This window comes from Barbus barbus, assembly GCF_936440315.1.
Source record: "Barbus barbus genome assembly, chromosome: 26".
In the NCBI taxonomy this organism is placed as follows: domain Eukaryota; kingdom Metazoa; phylum Chordata; class Actinopteri; order Cypriniformes; family Cyprinidae; genus Barbus; species Barbus barbus.
Genome location: NC_136754.1, coordinates 21,894,057 through 21,916,749, shown reverse-complemented (window position 1 = coordinate 21,916,749; position 22,693 = coordinate 21,894,057). Strand labels below are relative to the sequence as shown.

General features: G+C 40.1%; 1 protein-coding gene across 3 annotated transcripts in view; it reads left to right on the top strand.

The window, feature by feature from the left end:
- The window catches only part of sdr16c5a (short chain dehydrogenase/reductase family 16C, member 5a), a 68,802-nt gene that overhangs the window by 12,366 nt on the left and 33,743 nt on the right, over positions 1-22,693 (top strand). For all 3 annotated transcript variants that reach the window (XR_013782064.1, XM_079379728.1, XM_079379729.1), the window contains exons 3-6: positions 9,624-9,755; positions 9,992-10,091; positions 10,447-10,591; positions 14,373-14,498. Coding sequence is in view for 2 of the 3 variants with exons in the window: in XM_079379728.1 (XP_079235854.1) it covers positions 9,624-9,755; positions 9,992-10,091; positions 10,447-10,591; positions 14,373-14,498 (503 nt within the window). In the remaining variant the exon portion in view is untranslated. The remainder of the gene's footprint in view (positions 1-9,623; positions 9,756-9,991; positions 10,092-10,446; positions 10,592-14,372; positions 14,499-22,693) is intronic.

Below are 22,693 nucleotides of genomic sequence, written 5' to 3'. Positions count from 1 at the left end.
TTTCCCAAATCCTCACTGTCTCGCCCTCTATTTTTGCAGGTTTATTTTCTTGTAATTCATTTTTAACCCCTGTTTTCGCATCTCGTATGCTGGGTACACACTAAAAGATTTATTTAAATCTGATAAGATCTTCAAAATGTTAGAGACCACAAACATGAGGGAAAAAATCCTAGATTTAACCGTTTTGCTTCTATAGTGTGTGGTGTCCTCGGGGTTCCCCCCCACACATCAGGATTTTTGATCTTAAATATTCAAAATGTTGAATATTTACGATTCGTGATCGGGGCGCCTCCAACATTCTTCCGAGCAGATTCAGTCACTCTTAACTAGGGCTGGGTATCGAGTTCAATACTTTTTAGGCACCGGCCGAATTGCCTCGATACCACCGAGTATCGAAAAACGTCTTGTCGTTCGGTACCAAATTTCGATACCTAAGGGGTTAATCTCATTAACGTCAGTGAGCCAATAAGCCTGCAGCACTAGGTGTGTTTGACTAGAAGTGACGCGGTGCTGATTGATCAGTGTTTGACATCCGCGAGAGCGTTTCGAAAGCGCACGGAGCAGTCTGCTCTCTATATCGCGCAGTTTCGCTTACTTGACACAGACTGAAGCTCGCGTGACATTTCAGCGTCTGCAGTCTCACTAAATGAGGACATGAACAACAGCTCTAGAACTGCTCTGAGAGTCACTTCATGAGCATTTTACCGTTTGATTTGAGTAAAACTTGCGTCATATCATATACACAGAACTGTAAAGGTATTCCCGGAAACCCGTCAAAATAAAAGTTCGGTTTAACTTGGAAGACACTGCGGCAGAAATAAATTAATATTGTTCAGCAGAGTATACATACTGCTACTATTACAATTATAAAAAAAACTTATTTTTTTAATTAATGATCACACAACATTTCTTCCATGTTTTAATTTTAATAGTAAAATTTTGTTTGCCAAAATAAATAAAGTTTTATTTTCAATAATTTAAAAGAAAAATTAAATTAATGTTTTATGCCTTCATTTATTATAGACAAGATGGCGGCGCGAACACATCGCGAGGCTCAGCGTCTTACCAGATTTTGGAAAATAGTGTTAATTTACCTGGTTATTTCATTCGTGTTCGTGCGATCCAGTTATGCGAACTACAGCTATAGTAAACAGTCACTTTTGGACATCAACAAACAGTGTTCCAACATAGTTTTAGATCATCCTTTCGACTTCAGCGAACTCCCGCCGGAGCTACTGAGATCACCGCGGACAAGCGGATCACTCGTACCGACCGGAAGTGCTCGGCGTCGGCGTCGAGACCGTAAACAAAGACGGGGAAAGCGTGGAGGGCTGCGTGCTAAGCTAAGGCTAAACCCACATCGACCAGCTCTGCCCAGCATCTTCCTTGCCAATGTACGGTCTCTGATGAACAAGATGGACGAACTAAAGATCTGGACCCTCACACAGAAACGGCTTATGGACTGTAATGTTATGTTCTTCACTGAAACATGGCTCTGCAACGATGTCCCAAACAGCGTGGTGCATATGGATGGACGCTCTCTCTTCAGGGCTGACAGAGTAGCAGCAACCTCTGGTAAAAACAAGGGTGGTGGAGTATGCATTTATGTAAATAAATCATGGTGTAAAGACTCTGTCATTGTTGATACCTACTGCTCTGCTGATCTGGAGTTCCTGATTATCAAGTGCAGGCCATTCTATCTACCACGTGAGTTCACTTGCATTGTTGCTGCTGCAGTTTATGTACCTCCGGACGCTAATGCTAACGTGGCTATGAAAGAACTCTGTGCTGCTATTAGCAAATTACAAACCCTGCACCCGGATGGAGCCTTTATTGTTGCTGGGGACTTCAATCACTGCACTCTTAGATCTGTTCTCCCTAAATTTAATCAAAATGTCTCCTGCACTACAAGGGGACATAAAACATTGGACCACGTTTATACTAATGTGAGTGATGCCTACAAAGTCACACCCCTCCCCCACCTGGGTCAGTCTGATCACCTCTCTTTGTTCCTGCTCCCCAAGTATACCCCGGTCATCAAACGTGTGAAACCTACAACAAGGACTGTTAAAATCTGGCTGGAAGGTGCTGACTCCACTCTTCAACATCAATTCCAGCACACAGAATGGAGTGAGTTTGCTGCCCAGGCCACCACAAACTCTCAGATTAACATTGACACTTACACCAACTCTGTCATGGAGCACATCAACAGATATGTGAGCAGAGTGACTACACAAAAAAAAAAAAAAATCTTCCCCAATCAGAAGCCCTGGATGAACAGAGAGGTTCGCCTCCTGCTCAAAGCAAGAGATGCAGCCTTCAGGTCTGGAGACCAGGAGGCTTACAGCTCAGCCAGAGCCAACCTGAGGAAGGGTATCTGCCAGGCCAAACTCACACACAAACAGAAGATTGAAGAACACTTCAACTCTTCAGACCCCCGGCGTATGTGGCAAGGCATACAATCTATCACAGATTACAAACCACCTAACTCTGTGCCCCCCTCCAGCTCTGCCTCCCTCCCAGACGAGCTCAATCACTTTTATGCTCGTTTTGATCAAAATAATGAGATCTCACTCAAAGCTGAGCATCAACCCAGTGAACTGCCTCTCACTCTCTCCACATCAGATGTTTACTCCACTCTGCGTAAGGTGAATGCACAGAAGGCAGCTGGCCCTGACGGAATACCTGGTCGTGTGCTTAAAGCCTGTGCGGAGCAGCTAGCTGGGGTCTTCACGGACATTTTCAATCTGTCCCTGGCCCAAACAACTGTCCCCACTATCTTCAAAACCTCCACCATCGTACCAGTACCGAAACACTCCACTGCCTCGGTCCTTAATGACTTCCGTCCTGTTGCACTCACCCCCATCATTGCCAAGTGTTTTGAGAAACTGGTTGCATCCCACCTAAAATCCTGTCTCCCTGCTACACTGGACCCATTCCATTTTGCCTATCGCCACAATAGGTCAACAGAGGACGCCATCTCAACAGCGCTTCACTCTGCCCTCACCCACCTGGACAGTCAAAACACACATGTGAGAATGCTGTTCATAGATTTCAGTTCTGCATTCAATACTGTAATCCCCTCCAAGCTGATCTCCAAGCTCAGCCAGCTTGGAATCAGCACACCCATCTGCAATTGGATTCTAGATTTTCTGACTAACAGACCTCAGTCCGTCAAGTTAGATAACCTCTCCTCCTCCATCATCACCCTGAACACCGGCGTGCCACAGGGCTGCGTACTGAGCCCTCTCTTGTACTCCCTCTTCACCCATGACTGTGTTCCTGTTTATGGCTCCAACACCATCATCAAATTTGCAGATGACACCACGGTGGTAGGTCTGATCAAGGATGACGATGAGACAGCCTACAGGGATGAGGTGCAGCACCTGGCTGTGTGGTGTGCCACCAATAATCTACAACTAAACACCCAGAAGACAAAGGAGATCATTGTGGACTTCAGGCGGACTAGGAGTCATGCACACACACCCATCTACATCAACGGAGCTGTAGTGGAGCGTGTGTCGAGTTTCAAGTTCCTTGGCATCCACATCTCTGATGACCTCACCTGGTCCCATAACACTTCCACTCTGGTCAAAAAGGCACAACAGCGCCTTTACTTCTTAAGGAACCTTAAGAAAGTTCACCTGAATCCCAGGATCCTTGTGGAATTCTACCGCTGTACCATTGAAAGCATACTCACAAACTGCATCTCAGTATGGTACAGCAATTGCTCCGCATCTGACCGCAAAGCACTCCAGCGGGTGGTGAAAACTGCTCAACGGATCACCGGCACCCAGTTAACTTCCATTGAGAACATTTATCATAAGCGCTGTCTGGGCAGGGCAAGAAACATCATCAAGGATGCCTCTCACCCCAACCATGGACTTTTCACCCTCCTTCCATCCGGCAGGCGTTACAGGTGCCTACGCTCTCACACTAGTAGGCTCAGGAAGAGCTTCTTCCCCGAGGCTGTAACACTTCTGAACGCCACACCACCAATCTAACCAGCACCTGCTTATTACTGCACTGGTCACAGTACTTTACACACATGCATTTGCACTACTCATATTTTGCACAGACTGCACATTGTTAAAGTTATTACACTATAAACTGTCTAAAGTTGTTACTGTACAAGCACAGTAAACTATTTCTATAAAATATTGCACTACTGCTATTTTGCATAGAATACATTGTTCTATCAATACTTTGCACACTCATCCAGCTGTATTTATTTATTACCACTGTTCTCACGTTTCTGCTGTTCATAATGTGTATATATAATCTGTAATCTATATAATCTACATTGCTCTGTTCATAATGTACATACAATCCCTACATTGCATTCCTATTTATATCTGTATATACTCTGCTCAATACTGTATATAGCAATTCCACTGTACATTCTGTAAATCATATCTTCACTTACTCTGCACTTATATGTATATAAAACACTATATTCTTGCACTTCTGGTTAGATGCTAACTGCATTTCATTAGCTCTGTACTTGTACTCTGCATAAATGACAATAAAGTTGAATCTAATCTAATCTAATTTGAAAACCAGATACAGAACACAGAATTTCTGAGGAAAAAGAAAACATTTCATAAGGCTGTTTTAAGAATAAATTTGAATAAACTAAGTCGTTTTTATGCATTCAAATAATTAGACATACTACAACATAGAATTGAATAACAATAAAACATTGTGAAAGAAAATAAAACATCCACTTGAAGTGAAGTGAAGTGACATTCAGCCAAGTATGGTGACCCATACTCAGAATTCGTGCTCTGCATTCAACCCATCCAACGTGCACACACAGCAGTGAACACACACACACCGTGAACACACACCCGGAGCAGTAGGCAGCCATTTATGCTGCGGCGCCCGGGAGCAGTTGGGGGTTCGGTGCTCAAGGGCACCTCAGTCGTGGTATTGAGGGTGGAGAGAGCGCTGGACATTCACTCCCCCCACCTACAATTCCTGCCGGCCGGAGACTCGAACCCGACTCTCTAACCATTAGGCCACGACTTTCCACAGCATTAGCATATGAAAGTGGATAAAGATTTGAAATTTCTTGAAGTCTTTAACAACCTAGAATAAATGAATAGAAATGATGATTCTGTCTGAGCTATGAGTTTTAAAACGAGCACACTATTTGAGCTTTATTAAAATTATTTGTACTGATTTATTGTGTTGGCTATATTTTGTTCCTTTGTGCAGTGGCTCAGGAGATGAGTCTTTGAGTCTGTATACATGTCAACAAGCTCAAAAAAATAAAACCAAAGTTTTTTGAGATAATGTAATCTTGTTAAAACTGTTTTCATAAAATTGGTATCGGAAAAAGTATCGTTCAGGAACCGGTATCGAACTCAAGGTATCGGTATCGCTATCGATATCGAACATTTTTGAACGATACCCAGCCCTAGTCTTAACACACCTCACACCACAGGAAAATCTGATAATCAGATACCACCAAGGTAATCGGGACATTACCTAGGATTGTCGGAGGGGGAAATATCGGTCCAATATCAGCCCGATCATCTTTTGGTGTCTACAAATTTATCAAATTGTTTAGGTGGGACAGATTCTGGGTCATATCACTAATATATGAAAAACATTTTTGTAAACTTTATATTCTAATCTCTTAACACATGCGGACAAAATTTTTGCAGAGATATCATTGCAGTATCCTGTTGGTGGTGCGCTAATGTTGATTGATAAGCTCGGAGAATAAAACATAAACTGCTGTATTATAATTGCCTTAATATAGCTAGCATTTATCATCTCCAAATGTTGATTTAGAATGTTACAAGTTGTGGAGCAATTCAGGTGAAGAAAGACGATCGTATGCGTATTCTCAGAATAATAATAAAACAAATACAATAGAACCATATAAAAGGCCATTCATGTGAGCACATTTAAACTAAAGGATTTATACTTTGTTAATTGGATCCACTAAAAAAACAGACATGCCAACTAGTTACTGACCTGATGGAGACACATAGCTGAAGTGGATTGATTTCGTCTTGGTGGAGTGAGGTTCACGTAAGGTAACGTGAAAATAAGCGGGTGTAGTGCCTAGTAGACCAGGACACACGCACAAAATAATTAAGACAGCACATTCCTTAGCAGGATTTAAGACTTCCACTCCCAGCATCTGCATTTGACTGGCTGACCGATTTCCTGCCCTAAATCTCCTTATCTCAGGAGACCTCTAAAACCCAGGATAAATTTGAGGGAACATCTGCAATGGATTTAGAACAGAACCTTCAATGTTGTTCCTGACCGGTTATCCATAAATGAAAGTTGCGTAATCAACAGTACAAAGCATGTGGCATCTGGAAAGGCTCCAGCACAGATCCCCCCTGATATCTCCTGATCGTTTAATGCATAAATTCAATGATGTTATCAACCAGGAGAGACGGTTTTACAACTGACATCCGAGCTAAGAAAAACACCAGATCTCCACGAGGATGACATTCCCATGACCTCCCGTTTCTCCCCAGCAGAGAAACGCGCCTTTTCTTCTTATTGGCAGAACAAAGAAGATCGGACCTTTATGGGTGTTCCCGAAAGACATAATAATTGTTGCTGCTACCGAAAGTGGGTGGTGGGATTATTTAGAAGGTAGCATGTTAATCGATGCATTAACCCATGTAGTATATAAAATTAAGGTATGTACTTTGTGTATACTAAATACCTGTTGTTTGATTTTGAATGACAGCTTGTTGCGTCAGCAATAATTTGGTGTGGATGAACGTTGACTTTTCTCATCGTAATGTATGATTAAAGCATTTATAGGAATCTGCTAGGATATGTTCTTCATTTTATGAAATGGCTCCGCAAAGGAATTTTCACCCGGAAAACCGAGCCGTGCGGGGCTCCGCCCTACAGAAACACTTGTGATTGGATCAAACAGCAAAAGGGGCGGACTGAAATCAGCCCATTAAAGACAGGCACGCAGCTTTGCTTGCACGCTGTTTGAAACTTCGGCTCCTCATCTGATCGCGCTGTTAAGCGCTCCCAGCCATTAACATCTGGCCGAGCATTGAACAACTATCAATGCTTAGTCAAAATTCTGAAGAAAAGCTTGAAAGTCTGAAGCTATGCGAAAGGAACTCAAGGAAGAACTTCGAGCATCATCACGTCACAAAGAAGCCAACCAACCACCGAAGGGCATTCCTTGAAATGCGTCAGACGACAGCATATCAACAGGGGTTCCCTCCGACCCCGTGGAGACCGCATGGAAACACCCAGCTGTCAAACTCAACTAAAAGCAAGTAATCAAACAATTCTTCATAATTCTGCTGGAAACTGGTTGCATTCATCTTTAAGAGTAAAGATAGTAAAGTTGCTTGCTTGTGACTCCCTCAGGTTGAAGTTAGAGCATTCTTGGAAACGAGCATTAGAAACTTAAACTCTCTTCAAATCAAAACAATTCATTGCCTGCAGTGTGTATGTGTGTTTGTGAGTGTACGTATTCTGTTTTGTGTTATTATAGCTTAGTAGTGTCATAGAGTAGCAAATAAACTTAGATTTATTAAGAAATCTTGTGTCTGGTGCTATGTGATTTTTCAAGTCTTAAACTATTTGCCAAAGATCGCGTTACCTATGCTAAAATTTACCTATGCTAAAACTTACCTAATCAATTCGGTATTACTGTGGCCACGGGAATAATCTGAATTGTTAAAACATACTGGTTTTAATGCTTGCTGGACAAGTCGTTAATGAGGTATCGTTAATAAGGTATAAGTTGGACGTTTTGTATGGAATGATATTCCGGACATTATTCAAACGGAATTGCAAATTGTATTTGCAATTGCGTTTTCAATTTGTGGACGCATAAAATGTGACATAATCCAAATGCAAATGCAAATCACGCTTTACCGTTTGCATTTTCGTTTAAGCGATTGCACAGTGACTGCCAAATTTAAAATGGAAATGCAAAGTCCGTTTGCATCTGTGTTTCCCATATCTTACGAGTATTGACCCAGTCATATTTAAATAGCATTTTCAATTACCACGTCTGCTTTTTCACTTTCTCAGCGTCGCGTATGTAGTCAGCCAAAACTCAAATGGAATCGCAATTCCCTTTGTATTTCCATTTCTGATGCCTTACACGGAAACCTTTTTTTTTTCCACCTCCATGTTTGACGGTGGGGATGGTGTTCTTGGGCAGCATTCCTCCTCCTCCAAAAAAAATAATGAGGACTAAATAATAATAAAAAAAAAACACATTTTTTTCCCTCAGTAAAAAGGTCCAGAGAAATGACCTCAGGTAATAGTAATCCCGTGCGAATAGACCAGCTGTAAAAATATACGTAAATATTCTGTAATTTCCTGTCATTTTCCGCGGTTTTCAAATATGCAGGCACTTGAAGAAGCTTTCAGTTGCGTTCTAGGCAGAGGGATAAGTCAGTGGCAAACCTAAAAAAAAAAGTTCTTTGGCTATGGTATTATTGGATTTGATTCAATTTATTGTCATTGCACATGTAGATACAAGGCAACGAAATGCAATAGAGAAGAAAAATACAGCACAACATGAGGAAAGGAAGGAGAAAAAAAATAATCCTCACACTATGCTCCTGAACGGGAGTACAGTGTGAGAACAGACAAAAAAACCTCAGCATAGAGCACAGTCAATACAGGAACTTGCAGAGAATAATCCAGTTCAGACGACCAGCCATCCGGTCTGCAGCCATTACAGCGCTAACACTGTGACGGGAACTGACGGGAAGAAGCGGCAAAGGCGTTGGATGTGGGTAAAGGGAGGTGAATGAATATCTGTATCTATGAGCGTATGAGTGTGTGTATGTGTAAGTTCGTGTGCCTAGAGATCCGCCGCGCTGGCACTCCAAACAAGTTGTCTCAGTCCGCAGATTGTGGTGCGACACAGCAATTGCCAAGGAAACGACCTTGGCCGGAGCCCAAACGCTCGACAATCACAAGGTGTCTGTTGAGGGGGGGAGGGAAGAAAGAGCGTCTCCCTGCAGCATTCGTCCGGGGAGTTAGATTCCAGAACAACCTTGCCAAGCTGTTCTGTTGTTTTGGGAAGCCGAAAAGAGATAAGATTGTTTTGTCTTTGGGTGAACAGCTGCCTAATTTCACAGCTATTCTCATTGTCCATTCTGATCTCCTTGTCCATCAATTATTATTATCTGATAATATCTGATTGATTGATTGCTTCTATGGACAGGTGTGTTTTATACAGGTAACAAACTGAGATTAAGAGCACTCCCTTTAAGAGAGTGCTCCTAATCTCTGATTGTTACCTGTATAAAAGACACCTGGGAGCCAGAAATCTTGCTGATTGATAGGGGATCAAATACTTATTTCATTCATTAAAATGCAAATCAATTTATAACTTATTTTGAAATGCGTTTTTCTGGATTTTTATTTTAATTTTTTTTGTTGTTGTTCTGTCTCTCACTCTTAAAATAAACCTACCATTAAAATTATAGACTGATCATTTCTTTATCAGTGGGCAAACATACTAAATCGGCAGGGGATCAAATATTTTTTTTTCCCACTGTATAATATAATGATATTTACATAATGAAATTTAACAAATGGTTAATCTGAGAACTTTATCTGACTCGTATTGATTATTTGTCCACTTTTAGGTAAAAAGTGAAATCGGCGATGTCACCATACTAATAAACAATGCTGGCATTGTCAGTGGTAAGAGGTTCATGGACACTCCCGATGCACTTGTTGAGAAGACACTCAGAGTTAATACAATGTCCCACTTTTGGGTAGGCTTGATTATATTTTCTATACATTTTTCTCTCTATCAGAATTCAAAATTTTTATTGCAGTTTTATATCTGAATATATATATATATATATATATATATATATATATATATATATATATATATATATATATATATATATATATATATATATATATATATAATTTTTTTTTTTTTTTTTTTTTTTGGAAGCTGCTATTCTGTAAGTGTTAATTTTTGTTTATGCATCTTTTTTAGACATATAAAGCATTTCTGCCTGCCATGACAGACAAGAACCATGGACATCTGGTCAGTGTTGCTAGTTCTGCTGCCTTGATAGGTATCAATGGACTGGCAGGTAATGCAGTCATCTGTGTCCTCTTATCTTTCACGCAACTGCTCTCTAGCCAGATGAGCTTTTGGAACAGTAACAAAGCCCTCCAGGACTTTGAGTCCATCAAACAACAGACAGCAGACATGAATAAACACTCATACGTAATATACAACTTGTAGATCACAGTCTCTGAGTGTTTAAAGGTGTTTGCTATTTGAGAGTAAAATCTCCTAATTTCATGTTGTGTTTGATACCTTCAGGTGTGGTTAAATAAAAGTGTAGACTTTAACAGGAAACAATTATCTGAGATGTCTCAATTGCTGCTTCACTACCATGTTTGTAAAAATGTCTCCTATTTTGCCCATTGTTTATCACACAGATTATTGTGCAAGCAAATTTGCTGCCGTCGGTTTTGCGGAGTCTGTGGCCCTTGAGCTGATAGCTGCGGGGAAGGAAGGAATCAAAACCACAATCGTCTGCCCATACTTCATTAACACAGGCATGTTTGATGGCTGTGGGACAAAGTAAGCCAACACACAGTTCGTAACCAACCATATTTTTCTTACAAGCAGCAGCATTTGAACAGGAAACCAAAGACCTAATTTAAGGAAAAACACCTACTTTTGCAATAATGATCCATCTATCAATATTATTTCACTCTCAAATTATCAAGAGTTTTTCAATTAGCCATAAACAAAATCTCTATTGGCAGCATTTTGCACACTGCTACAATTAAAACAGAAATCAAAAATAAAATTGCAATATAGTAGTGTGCTTATCATTTGGCAAAGGATGTTTGAGGTGGGATTCCACACAAAGTGCAGTGTTCACATGCGCAACTGATGATTGACATGATGACTGAGTAGTTACATTCAGTCAGTGAGGTTAACCTGCTTATTTTTCAAGTCCTCCGTATCCTTGCGTTTAAGTTGCATACATTTTGTTCTTGCATTGATGTTACGTTTGTAGCAATTTTGCACTTTGACAGTCAGTTTGAGGTAATGTAACTATATAACTATATTTTATTATTGTGTCTAGGGCTGTGCAATAATCGAATGTGATTATCATGCGTATCTTGTCAGTAAAGCCGGTTCTGCGATATAGTAGTAAACCTCCATCACATGCTTTCAGATGGAGCGGCATTTACTACACAGAGCTGTAGTTTACTGACAAGCTACGCAATATCGCGTTCATTATCGCAGGCGATACATCGCTGATAATGAAAGCGGTATTGCGTAGCTTGTCATTGTGTGTAGTAATGCCGCTCCATCTGAAAGCACATGATGGAGATTTACTTTTAATCACAGAACCAGCTTTACTGACGAGATGCGCATGATAATCACATTTGATTATTTGCACAGCCCTAATTGTGTGTATCAGATAGTTTACAAAATCAAATGATTGGGACACTTTTTGTAATTGAAATTACTTGGAAAAAGTGTCTCAATCAAACAGAATTCACCCTACTATTTGAAATCATGTTTGGATTGCAATATGCTGTTTTAAACCCCACATATCTTACTTATGACTTTATAAAATTTTACTTATAACTTCATTGTAATTCTTCATTAACAATTATTCAGTTATTTGTAATGTTAAATGTAAAAAAAAAAAAACCCATTAAAAATAATTTAAAAAAATTCAAGTAGTTTCAATGTAGCTTAATACTTTTTAAGAAGGGTAGCTTGAATGCAGCTTAACTACTTTAATTTACGAGTAGCTTGTAGCTGGTGAACCTACAGTTTCAGAGTAGCTTCCTCAGCACTGCAAATGGAGTATGTGTGAACCTGGCGTTAGCCCTCAGCATGCTTCTTTGCTGTCAGTACATACCCAATGATGTTGCCTAGGTGCTGCGTCTACTTCATTTATTGACCCTCCAAATGTATGAATAGCTCAAAAACATTAAGAGGATTCTTAGCATTGTGTTTGTAGCATGTTTTCTTGTATTTACTGTAACACCCTGTCGCAACACCTAATTCTGTCAGGACCACTATCGTCAAAATGATAGATACTCAGCATAAAGTTTGGTTTGGCGGTATGGTTCTGTTCTGGGCAAAACTCCCTGTCCATCCATGCAGCCTGTCATGAATGAGCAGGGAGAGCAGCAACAATAATAATAATAATAACCCCCCCAACACAAACGAAAGGCCAGAACCCCCCAACACACGATAGGCCAGAACCGCCCAAACCACAACTGATGGCATTCTGAAAGAAGCATAGCCTTCTTAAAATAGCAGAGACTGGGGCAGCAGCCCCTTAAAGGAGAAGGCAGTGAAGGGGTGCTCTTCTTTATAAGCAGTTAAGAAGAGCAGCAGCCCCTTACCGGAGGAGAGTAGCAGCGAAGGGGTGCTCTTCTTTATAAGCAGCTAAGAAGAGCAACAAGCCCCTTTAATGCAATACCTGAAAAAGATGCAGAAAACGCACTAAAATTGGCAGCCTAATCTGCAACAAACAGTGCACTGCAGCCATATGAGCAAACATGAATGGTTCAAGAGATCGCCGGTTCTACCTGGCCTAAAAGATTCAGCATCCATTTAAAAACTCTATAAAACAGCATATAACAACTCAAATCAACTCATCAGTTTACAAGTGTGTCGTCTCCCGCTGACATAGTGCTCGTTGTGTTACGTGTCCTCAATTGACAACCCACATGAGCGAAGACAAAAAACCTTACCAATACACTCGATAGCTTGCAGCAAGCATGTTGCTTGCTTAAATCACAGCATGTTGCAGTAGTCAAGAACTTAAGGAAATAGCAGTCCCAATATTAGATGAGCCATAAGCAACAAGCATATTTCGAGAACAATCAGATGGTCTAAACAACAGCAAAACATTAGCTTCTTGCTGTTGCAAATTTAACGAAGTACCATTTGCAGTAACACCAATAGTTTAAAGCAGCAAGCAGGTCTAGCAACAAACATGATACTGAGCACTAGATAAGCCCTAAAAAGCAAGCGAAATCCCTATACCCTAACAGCTTTAAAGCAAATACCTTCTGAAATCGCATAGACTGGGGCAGCACGCCCTTTAAGAAGAAGAGAAGCAGCGAAGGGGTGCTCTTCTTTAATAAGCAGCTGAGAAGAGCAGCATGCCTCTTTATTGCAGTACAGCATATGGTCAATAGCCGAAGTTTAGGCAACACCATGTAGCCCTTATCCAGATAACCGTTAGCATTAATAACCTTTGGTAGCAAAATCTATACTGCCCATTAGTATCAAGCATGTTACAGGTACACTAATTAAAGCAACAGCATATCACTAACTTAAAACACAGCGTTTTGAAAATAATGGTAGGATAAGTTTAATGAAACAATTCCCAATACTAGATGAGCCTTAAGCAGCAAGCCTGTTTCATATCAGATAGCCTTAAACAGATTAAAAATAAGCCTGGCTGTGGTAAATTTAACTGGGTAATGTTACTAGTGTGTCAAGATACACCAATGAGCCTAAAGCAACAGCATACCTAGCAAACAAACATGTTACGGAACAACTGCCTTAAACAACGAGCAATATTTGATAGCATAATTGCCAACATAGCATAATGCAATGAGAATGAAAAAGAACTTCGCTTAGCTTCGTGAAGACATTCAGAGTGAGATGAATAAAGGGTTAAATGTTCAGTTGTTACGTATGCTTTAACCCTCCGTGATATCTTTGCTTCTTCCAGCAGGGAAAGCAGATCTCTTGTAAAAGTGTTGTTGATGCAGTCACATTAGCACAACTTCAGCGAATTGCGGGCATTGCAGGCAAGAGTCTATATCAATGATATATCGTTGTGAGAAGCAGTGCTTGCTCAGGTCACTTCCGAGTCTATCAGTTTATATCAATCACGGCGAATTCGCGTTCAAGTTCACAAACTTGAATCTGGTGAGAAGAACTCTGTGAGAAATGAACCCATGAAAATTCCTGATTGACGCTTTCCCATAGAGATTGAATTTGCGGTCTAATTTGCTCCTGAGCAAGCGGGAAAAGCTGCCGATTCAAACTGAATAGAGCTTATATAGGAATGCCGCAATAGGTGTCGTATTCCTATAGGTAGATGTGATCGGCTGAAAATCAGCTGATGCAAGCTTGACTCACGTGACCTGCCAGAATTGACGCTAACGCTCGATCAAATATGTGTAAGAGCAAAAGAGGCTTTATTGCTATGGAATTCCCTCCTGAATTGGGTATAGAAATAAATGTAAAATACAGTTAATAATCCTCTTTAAAGTGCCCCTTAACCTAACCCAATCATACAGTAATTTTGGGTGTTCATTCTTTTGTAAACAGTTGCCACATCAATTACAACATGCCTTGTGTGCAGGTGGCCCCGACTGCTCCCCATATTGGAACCAGACTATGTTGCTAAGAGGATTGTCAGTGCCATTCTAACAAACCAAGTTTATGTTTTACTTCCAAAGTCCTTATACTTCTTAATGATTTTAAAAAGGTAAGTTAAGTTTTATATGCTTATCTCAAACCTCTTCAGGTACCAAATGCATCTCCTGTTTGGAATGTTTAATTTATCTGTAAAATGGTTTTATCTGTAAAAATCTTTCACATTATAATTTTTTTTTTATTGTGCATCATATCTTTCTAACATACTGGAGAGCCACAGTCCTGGGCTGCATTTCCCAAAAGCATCGTAAGCTTAAGTTGATGGTAAAATCGATCGCACGAATCATCTTAGATTTGCGGACCGTATCCCAAAACCATCGTAACTTAAGTAGTACTTGAAAATCTTTGTAGATCTACGAGTGCTCTGGAGTAATCTTAAATCCCTAAGTGCATCGTAAGGAGACAGAGTTATGAGGTCACCTGCTGGCCAACAAGAGAATTGCACCTAAAATTTACTTCTCTTCAATGTGACTTTCATTTTGTTTTTAACGTATATTTTTATTCGTTTATTTTTTATTTTTATTATTATTCATTACACATAATTCAATATAGAAATAATAATGAATAAAGAAATAAAATAAAAATGACAACTGAACACAAATAAATTATACAATGAAAAGGTACACTGTTGTATATGGACATTTCAAGGACAGTACAAATGTTGTATTTAACAGGGAAATGGTTAGTGTGCTTTAAAGACGAGAAAAATAAAGGAGGACTTGCTGGCGTGCATGAAACCGAGCCATGTATTGAATATGTCTTGGTTGGTCATCATGAGATCTCATGTCATCTTTATTCTCTTCCTCCACCTCTTCGTCTTCCTCCCTGATGTCCAAAGGCACTCTTGCTCGCATTGCTATGTTGTGCAATATAGCTGTTACTGTTATTACAGCACAGCACTTTTGTGGCACAAAGAGAAGACCACCACTGGACTTGTGAATAGCCCGAAAGCGTAGCTTCCACCTCCCTAAAGTGCGCTCCACAATATGGGCAACATGGTGAGCCTCATTGAAATCTGCTTCCCTGTCACTCCAATGACTTGTGGTATATGGTAATGAGTTAAAAAATACTCCTGTATGTCTGACATGGCCTGTCTTGATGCTGGAAATTGGATGTGTTCAGCAGAAAGTGGAAGCAATGCATAGGTGACTGCTTGTACAGCTCTTGAGACAGATGCTTTACTTAGTCCAAGTCCATCACCAAGTACCTGAAGTAAACTGCCTGTTGCATGATATCTCAGAGCAGCTAAGAGTTGCACATCAGGGGACAAGGCAAAATTCCTCCTTGTAGCACGCATCAGCTGAGGTCCAATGACATTGAGCAGTTGGACTATTTCTCCTCGTGGCAGACGGTATCTGTCAATGACAGCCATATCATCAAGCATATCCAGAGGATTTTGATGCTGCCGGATGAAGGCATTTATAGTAAATGGTGTACTCTGTGGTCGTCTCTGTCTTTCTCTTTGCCTCACTCTCAGCTGTAAAACTTGCTGTAGTGCAGCCATGATTTCCTCTACAGGACTACTGAAGTGCAAACTTTATATACTATCCTAAAATTGCTTACAGGAACCGTATGATTAAAGAGCAGGCTGTGATAATATTCAAATATCATACACTGCCTGTCATATATCCCACTAATTGCAGAAGGACCCACTTGAAGAAACGGAATCCCTGATTTTAGAAATTGCATTAATTACCTCTTCCCTGAATGTATTCTCTTGTAAGGTTCATAATGGCCAAAGGTTGTGCTTTTATAAATGTACACTCACCTAAAGGATTATTAGGAACACCTGTTCAATTTCTCATTAATGCAATTATCTAATCAACCAATCACATGGCAGTTGCTTCAATGCATTTAGGGGTGTGGTCCTGGTCAAGACAATCTCCTGAACTCCAAACTGAATGTCAGAATGGGAAAGAAAGGTGATTTTAAGCAATTTTGAGCGTGGCATGGTTGTTGGTGCCAGACGGGCCGGTCTGAGTATTTCACAATCTGCTCAGTTACTGGGATTTTCACGCACAGCCATTTCTAGGGTTTACAAAGAATGGTGTGAAAAGGGAAAAACATCCAGTATGCGGCAGTCCTGTGGGCGAAAATGCCTTGTTGATGCTAGAGGTCAGAGGAGAATGGGCCGACTGATTCAAGCTGATAGAAGAGCAACTTTGACTGAAATAACCACTCGTTACAACCGAGGTATGCAGCAAAGCATTTGTGAAGCCACAACACGCACAACCTTGAGGCGGATGGGCTACAACAGCAGAAGACCCCACCGGGTACCACTCATCTCCACTACAAATAGGAAAAAGAGGCTACAATTTGCACGAGCTCACCAAAATTGGACAGTTGAAGACTGGAAAAATGTTGCCTGCTCTGATGAGTCTCGATTTCTGTTGAGACATTCAGATGGTAGAGCCAGAATTTGGCGTAAACAGAATGAGAACATGGATCCATCATGCCTTGTTACCACTGTGCAGGCTGGTGGTGCTGGTTTAATGGTGTGGGGGATGTTTTCTTGGCACACTTTAGGCCCCTTAGTGCCAATTGGCCATCGTTTAAATGCCTCGACCTACCTGAGCATTGTTTCTGACCATGTCCATCCCTTTATGACCACCATGTACCCATCCTCTGATGGCTACTTCCAGCAGGATAATGCACCATGTCACAAAGCTCTAATCATTTCAAATTGGTTTCTTGAACATGACAATGAGTTCACTGTACTAAAATGGCCCCCAGAGTCACCAGATCTCAACCCAATAGGGCATCTTTGGAATGTGGTGGAACGGGAGCTTCGTGCCCTGGATGTGCATCCCACAAATCTCCATCAACTGCAAGATGCTATCCTATCAATATGGGCCAACATTTCTAAAGAATGCTTTCAGCACCTTGTTGAATGCCACATAGAATTAAGGCAGTTCTGAAGGCGAAAGGGGGTCAAACACAGTATTAGTATGGTGTTCCTAATAATCCTTTAGGTGAGTGTATATGTACAGTGCATTTATATATACAACAGTGCTGATAAAGAATGTGCACGATAAACATATAAAGTTAATTGTAAATAGCCACATACACCCTCAATACTCAAGTTGTGGTAAAACATGTACCCCCCTTTTCACAGAAGAGGCTTATACCTAGTCCCAGACTAAAATGTAATTCTGAGCTGTTTCAACTGAAGGAAACTTGCACTGACTGATCTTAAAATATATCAGTGCCATCTCAAGATGGACACCAGTAATGTTTTTTCTAAGGCACATTTATAAAACTTACTTGAATGTCCTAATTGAACTATGGCCTAATCCTGGCCCCCTGTCTGTGAAACCAGCCCATAGGGCTTGCATGCTTATTTTTGAAAAGTACTATTTAAATTTGAAACGCTTATAATAAGAATACTTCTGCTGTAGTATTTAATTGAGCCTTAGGCTTTGAGTGGTTTAACAAACATCAACACATTGCATTTAAACAGTTTTTATTGATTCAAGTTTGTGGTTTGTTCCCCAGGATCTGCAAAAGACATTGCACAACGTGATGAGTCCTAACTACATATGGAAAAGAATAGTTCATGTTGCACAACATATATTAAAACATATAATTAGTCATGCTTAAACATTAAACAATGTTACCTGACTCATCTGGCAGGATAATTGGCACTGAAATGGAGGGCCTTGCAAATCTCATCTCCTCCAGTGCCAGTCTCCTCTCTTCCGGAGCCAGCTTGGCCTTCTTGAGTTAAATGATTTGCTTCTGAAAGTTGTTGTCCATCTCATTGGCCTCTTTAAGAGATTGTCTAATGTCTTTTAGAACATATAGTTTCTCTGGCTCCAGCTGCACTAAGTCCTGACCACAGACATTCTCAAATCGCTGAGGTGTTGTGGCTGTAGCCTGAACAATTGAAGATGGAGTTGAAGATGGAGGCTGGGGAATAGATGGAGGATTGGGAGATAGTTGTCTGCCAATAGGAGGTGAACCTGATTGCTCTTGCGAGCATGATGGACCTGGCTCAGGTTCAGGTTGACGCAACCATACTCCTCCATGGAGGTCAGTACCACCACAAATCCCATCTGAGGCAGTTATTCCAAGTATTGACAGTGCCTTTTCTTCTGCTGTAAGAAGGGGGGCGTTATTAGGCCCACCACCTGTTTTATTAATTGTTGTCCTCTGCAGTGCCCTTTTCCTTTTAGCAAGGCTTGAATAGTCCTGCCACTTCTTCCTGACCTCCTTCCCTGATCTTTTAATGCCCCTTGTTGCAGTAAGTTTTGTAGCAATATCGTCCCAGATTTTTAGTTTTTCTTTATTTGTATGACTGCACTTAAACCTACTGAAAATTATGTTTTTGTCGCTCCACCTCCTCTACAATAATATTAATTTCCTCTTTTTGAAAAATGTCCTTTCTTTGTTTTTTGGTTTCAGCCATTTTGCTAGTGTCTCCACCCCTAGGTATGTGCTTATATAGATTTTTCTCCTAGTAGCAAATGCACATCAGGTGAAGATAATTAGGCTAAACTTTTCAAAAATAATTGTAAGAGCCATAACTTGTTTGTTTATATAGATGTGAAATAAGCAATTGTGTGGATAAAGTAATTGTGGATAAATATAAAATTAAGGTTTCATATTTCATAATGGCCCACTCACGGGGTGGTGATGGCGCAGTGGATAAGACACATGCCTTTGGTGTGAGAGACCCGGGTTCGAATCCACTGTGAGACACCAATGTGTCCCTGAGCAAGACACTTAACCCCTAGTTGCTCCAGAGGCGTGCGACCTCTGACATGTATAGCAATTGTAAGTCGCTTTGGATAAAAGCGTCAGCTAAATGAATAAATGTAAATGTAATATCGGACCGTTAGAATTTATGCAAGATTGGAGCTATACAGTGTTTTGACAGTGCAGCATTTCCAGTTAATTTTTGTTTTTAAACTTGCTCAAGAAGAAATTACAGGACTTTTTATGTTATTCGAGTTGAATACACACTCACACAAGTAGAAGAAGAAACGGAAATCAGAAATTAGATGGATTTCTATCACAACAAGCATGTGCAACAATGACGAGCCATTCTATAACGTGACATTTTCAGCACTTGACAAATGGACAGCGACTCCTAAGTAGCACTTAAAGCACGGCTACGTGCGATTGTGTTAAGTGCATTTTTGGGAAATGAATGTGAAACGATAACGAACGTTTGTAAAATTACTCATAGGAAACGCTCTTAAGTGCTAAGATCAATCGTTATCGGGAAACCCGGCCCTGCAGAGTTCAGCTCAAAAACTTGAAGCAAAACTCTGCAGGACTGTGGCTCCCCAGGACAGACGTTTGCCACCTCTGTACTAGTCACTATGGGGAACGTATAAAATCCCCACCGTGTAAAATCAATGTTATTTACACCTTTGGTGCTTGTCCCCAAAATATAGCTTCAAGCAGCAATGAACCCTTTGGGGTCTGAGAGGGTTTTGGGGCCCTGGATAAGTTTTTACATACCATGACATTTGTGCTTTTTTCAGTTTCTTAAAAACATATTAACCCTCTGGGGTCTGAGGTGATTTTGGGGCCCTTGAGATGTTTTGACATGCCCTGATATTTGTGCTTATTTCAGTTACTTATAACATACTATTGACCAACATGTATTTTTTTTTTTTAAAACAAACTGTTCTACAATAATATGTGACCAAGATGGATGTACATGTTTGCATTTTCTAGAAAAAAAATATTATGCGTGGTTAGTAAGTTTTGGCGAAAAAAATGTAGCTGAGATAAGGCCATAAAACCCACACTAAATAGTCCTGAATAAGACTTTTGAGTAATCAGTCTTGTAGGCTAGAATATTTACTAAACAATTATGTGAAAATCATTCTGCTTACTCATTCACAGAAAACAATATATTGATTTAAATTTTTAAAGAGATGTTTTGTGATCGAAAGCCTATATGCGAGGGAGTGGCAATGACCTTGAATATTAAGTGATTTTCACCTGAGAGACAATGGGTCCTCCCCTAAAGGCTGCTAATGGCCCATCACAGTGTGACTGTGACTTTGAGGCAGGTAAGATAGAGTGTGAGGAGACTTAATTTTTTTTTTTTAATTATTTGTATTTTATTTACAACACAGCATAATCAAAACATACATAATGAAGGTCAAAGACACATTATTGTGCACACTGATCTAACCACAGAGATGTGAACAGACTTTGAGTCATTCCTGCAACAGATTCTGTTCAACAAGTGAAACAAGTACCTGATATTTACTTGTCTTATTTAAGTGTTTCTGCTTATTTCCATGGATTCAAGAAAAAAGAAAAAACAGTAGTTAAGGATCTTGTTTTACCATAGAATATCAGTGTAGTTGAACATCTGATGTTGGTACAGCGTTCTCAGAGAAAAACAGCTTGAAGAAAGACATCAGGATTCATCTGTGGTTCAGGTACCTGATTCAATAAAATACAAACAACCAACCAAAAAAATAAAAAACATTTGTGAGCATGTTAACCTGTTAACGTTCACCAGAGCGACGTCGCACTGAACGCTCTTTGTTTGCATGTGTCATTGTTTTCTAATAGAATAAATGAAATGGGACAAAGTTAATCTTGACAAACTATATATCATTCTGAAGGTCTAAGCCTCAAGCATCGATGACAGATCGCTGTTTTTCGATGCAAAGCTTATAAGGAATGTATTAGCTACATTTGTGTAAGCAGTACACATCCAAACACGCAGAGTAAAAAAGCAGTACGTACCTTTTATCATTGTAATAACGAGCCACAAACGCGTCCACTGCTGAAATCCCAGTTTAGTTAGAGAGGTAAGGGTCCACAGAACAACATCCCAGCGAGCACTTTTAGTCCAGCGAAACAATAACGTTGTAATAAGGATGAATATTCCTTTGTTTACGTTTCATTTCTTCGGGAGAGTTATTGTTCGCGTCCGTTATGGAATAAATTATGCTCAAAAACAGCGTCTTGGTAGTAAAAAAACAACACGGTATTGTAGCATACAGTTTTACAAACAGAATGAGACCGTCCACGGAAAAAAAGTCTCAGAAAAGCGGAATATAGATTATTTGAATTTGGCGCTCTCTCCAGCCAGCCATGACGCGGGCTGTGACGCTGTCATTTGAGCGGGGCGTAACTTGGCGATCTGCTTTATCCATAAAAAACTTTTTTTTTTCTTCTACATTTTTTATATATGTGTGTGTGTGTGTGTGTATTGTGTGGGGAATGTGGCCGTATCTGCATGATTATAATCTGTTTGGACGGACATCAGCGTGTTTATTACCGACTCTATGATGGCTATCATTGTGATTCATTGATCAGCTATTATTGATTATATGGCCCATCTGTATGATTATCATCTGAATGGAAGCACATCAGTGTGTGATTAATGACTGTATGACCATGTCTGGCAATATCACTTCATGTCTGGCAATCAGAATACTTCAGTATACATACTATATACAAAGCATTCTTTTTCTATTTTTTTTCCTTTTTTATTACTCAAATAATTATTTTTGTATTTTTTAGTGCTCAAATAAATCTGTCTATTATTTTATAATTGAAAAACTATGCAGGAACATGTATAATGACTAAAATAGCTTGTATAATTCTGCAATCCATTTGGTGGTTATTTTTCCTCAAACAGTGGGGTGGGGGGACTATAAATAGTTTCAGAAAAAATATTGCAGGAATCTAATTTTTCATGGTATCTTCTTCAAATTTGAAATATAAACTCATGAGACACATGGCTTTCAACCCATTACTTTTCTGGATTGCTCCAGGATTTATTTCATGTATTTGTATATGAAATAAAAAAACATTCAGTGTGGAAAAATATTTTTCAATGCACGTCAGTGTGCATAACTTTTTATCTTTTTGAGCATTATCAACTCTGGATGATGGATAGTAAAGCCGAGAGTGTCTTCTTTCCAAAGATACCTAATTTGTGTGTGTAGCATACTTTGTCACGAACTGTTACCATTTTAATTTAGGTAGGTTATTTTCACCTATGAGGCCCACAATGGGGGCAAAGGTTAACAGGTTAATATCAGGAGCATATATTAGGGATGGGCGATATCTTATCGTTTGCGATATACCGTTGAAAATTCTCCTCACAATAAAAATTTGTCTCCTCACGATAATAACGATAAGTCTAGTTGATGACGTAGTTTTGTGCGCGCCCGATTCACTGTTCACGTGCGGAGTGAAAACAAGCATGGCGGAAGGCGGACGTGAGGCTGACAGTGCGTTCACACCGGACGCGACTTGCGC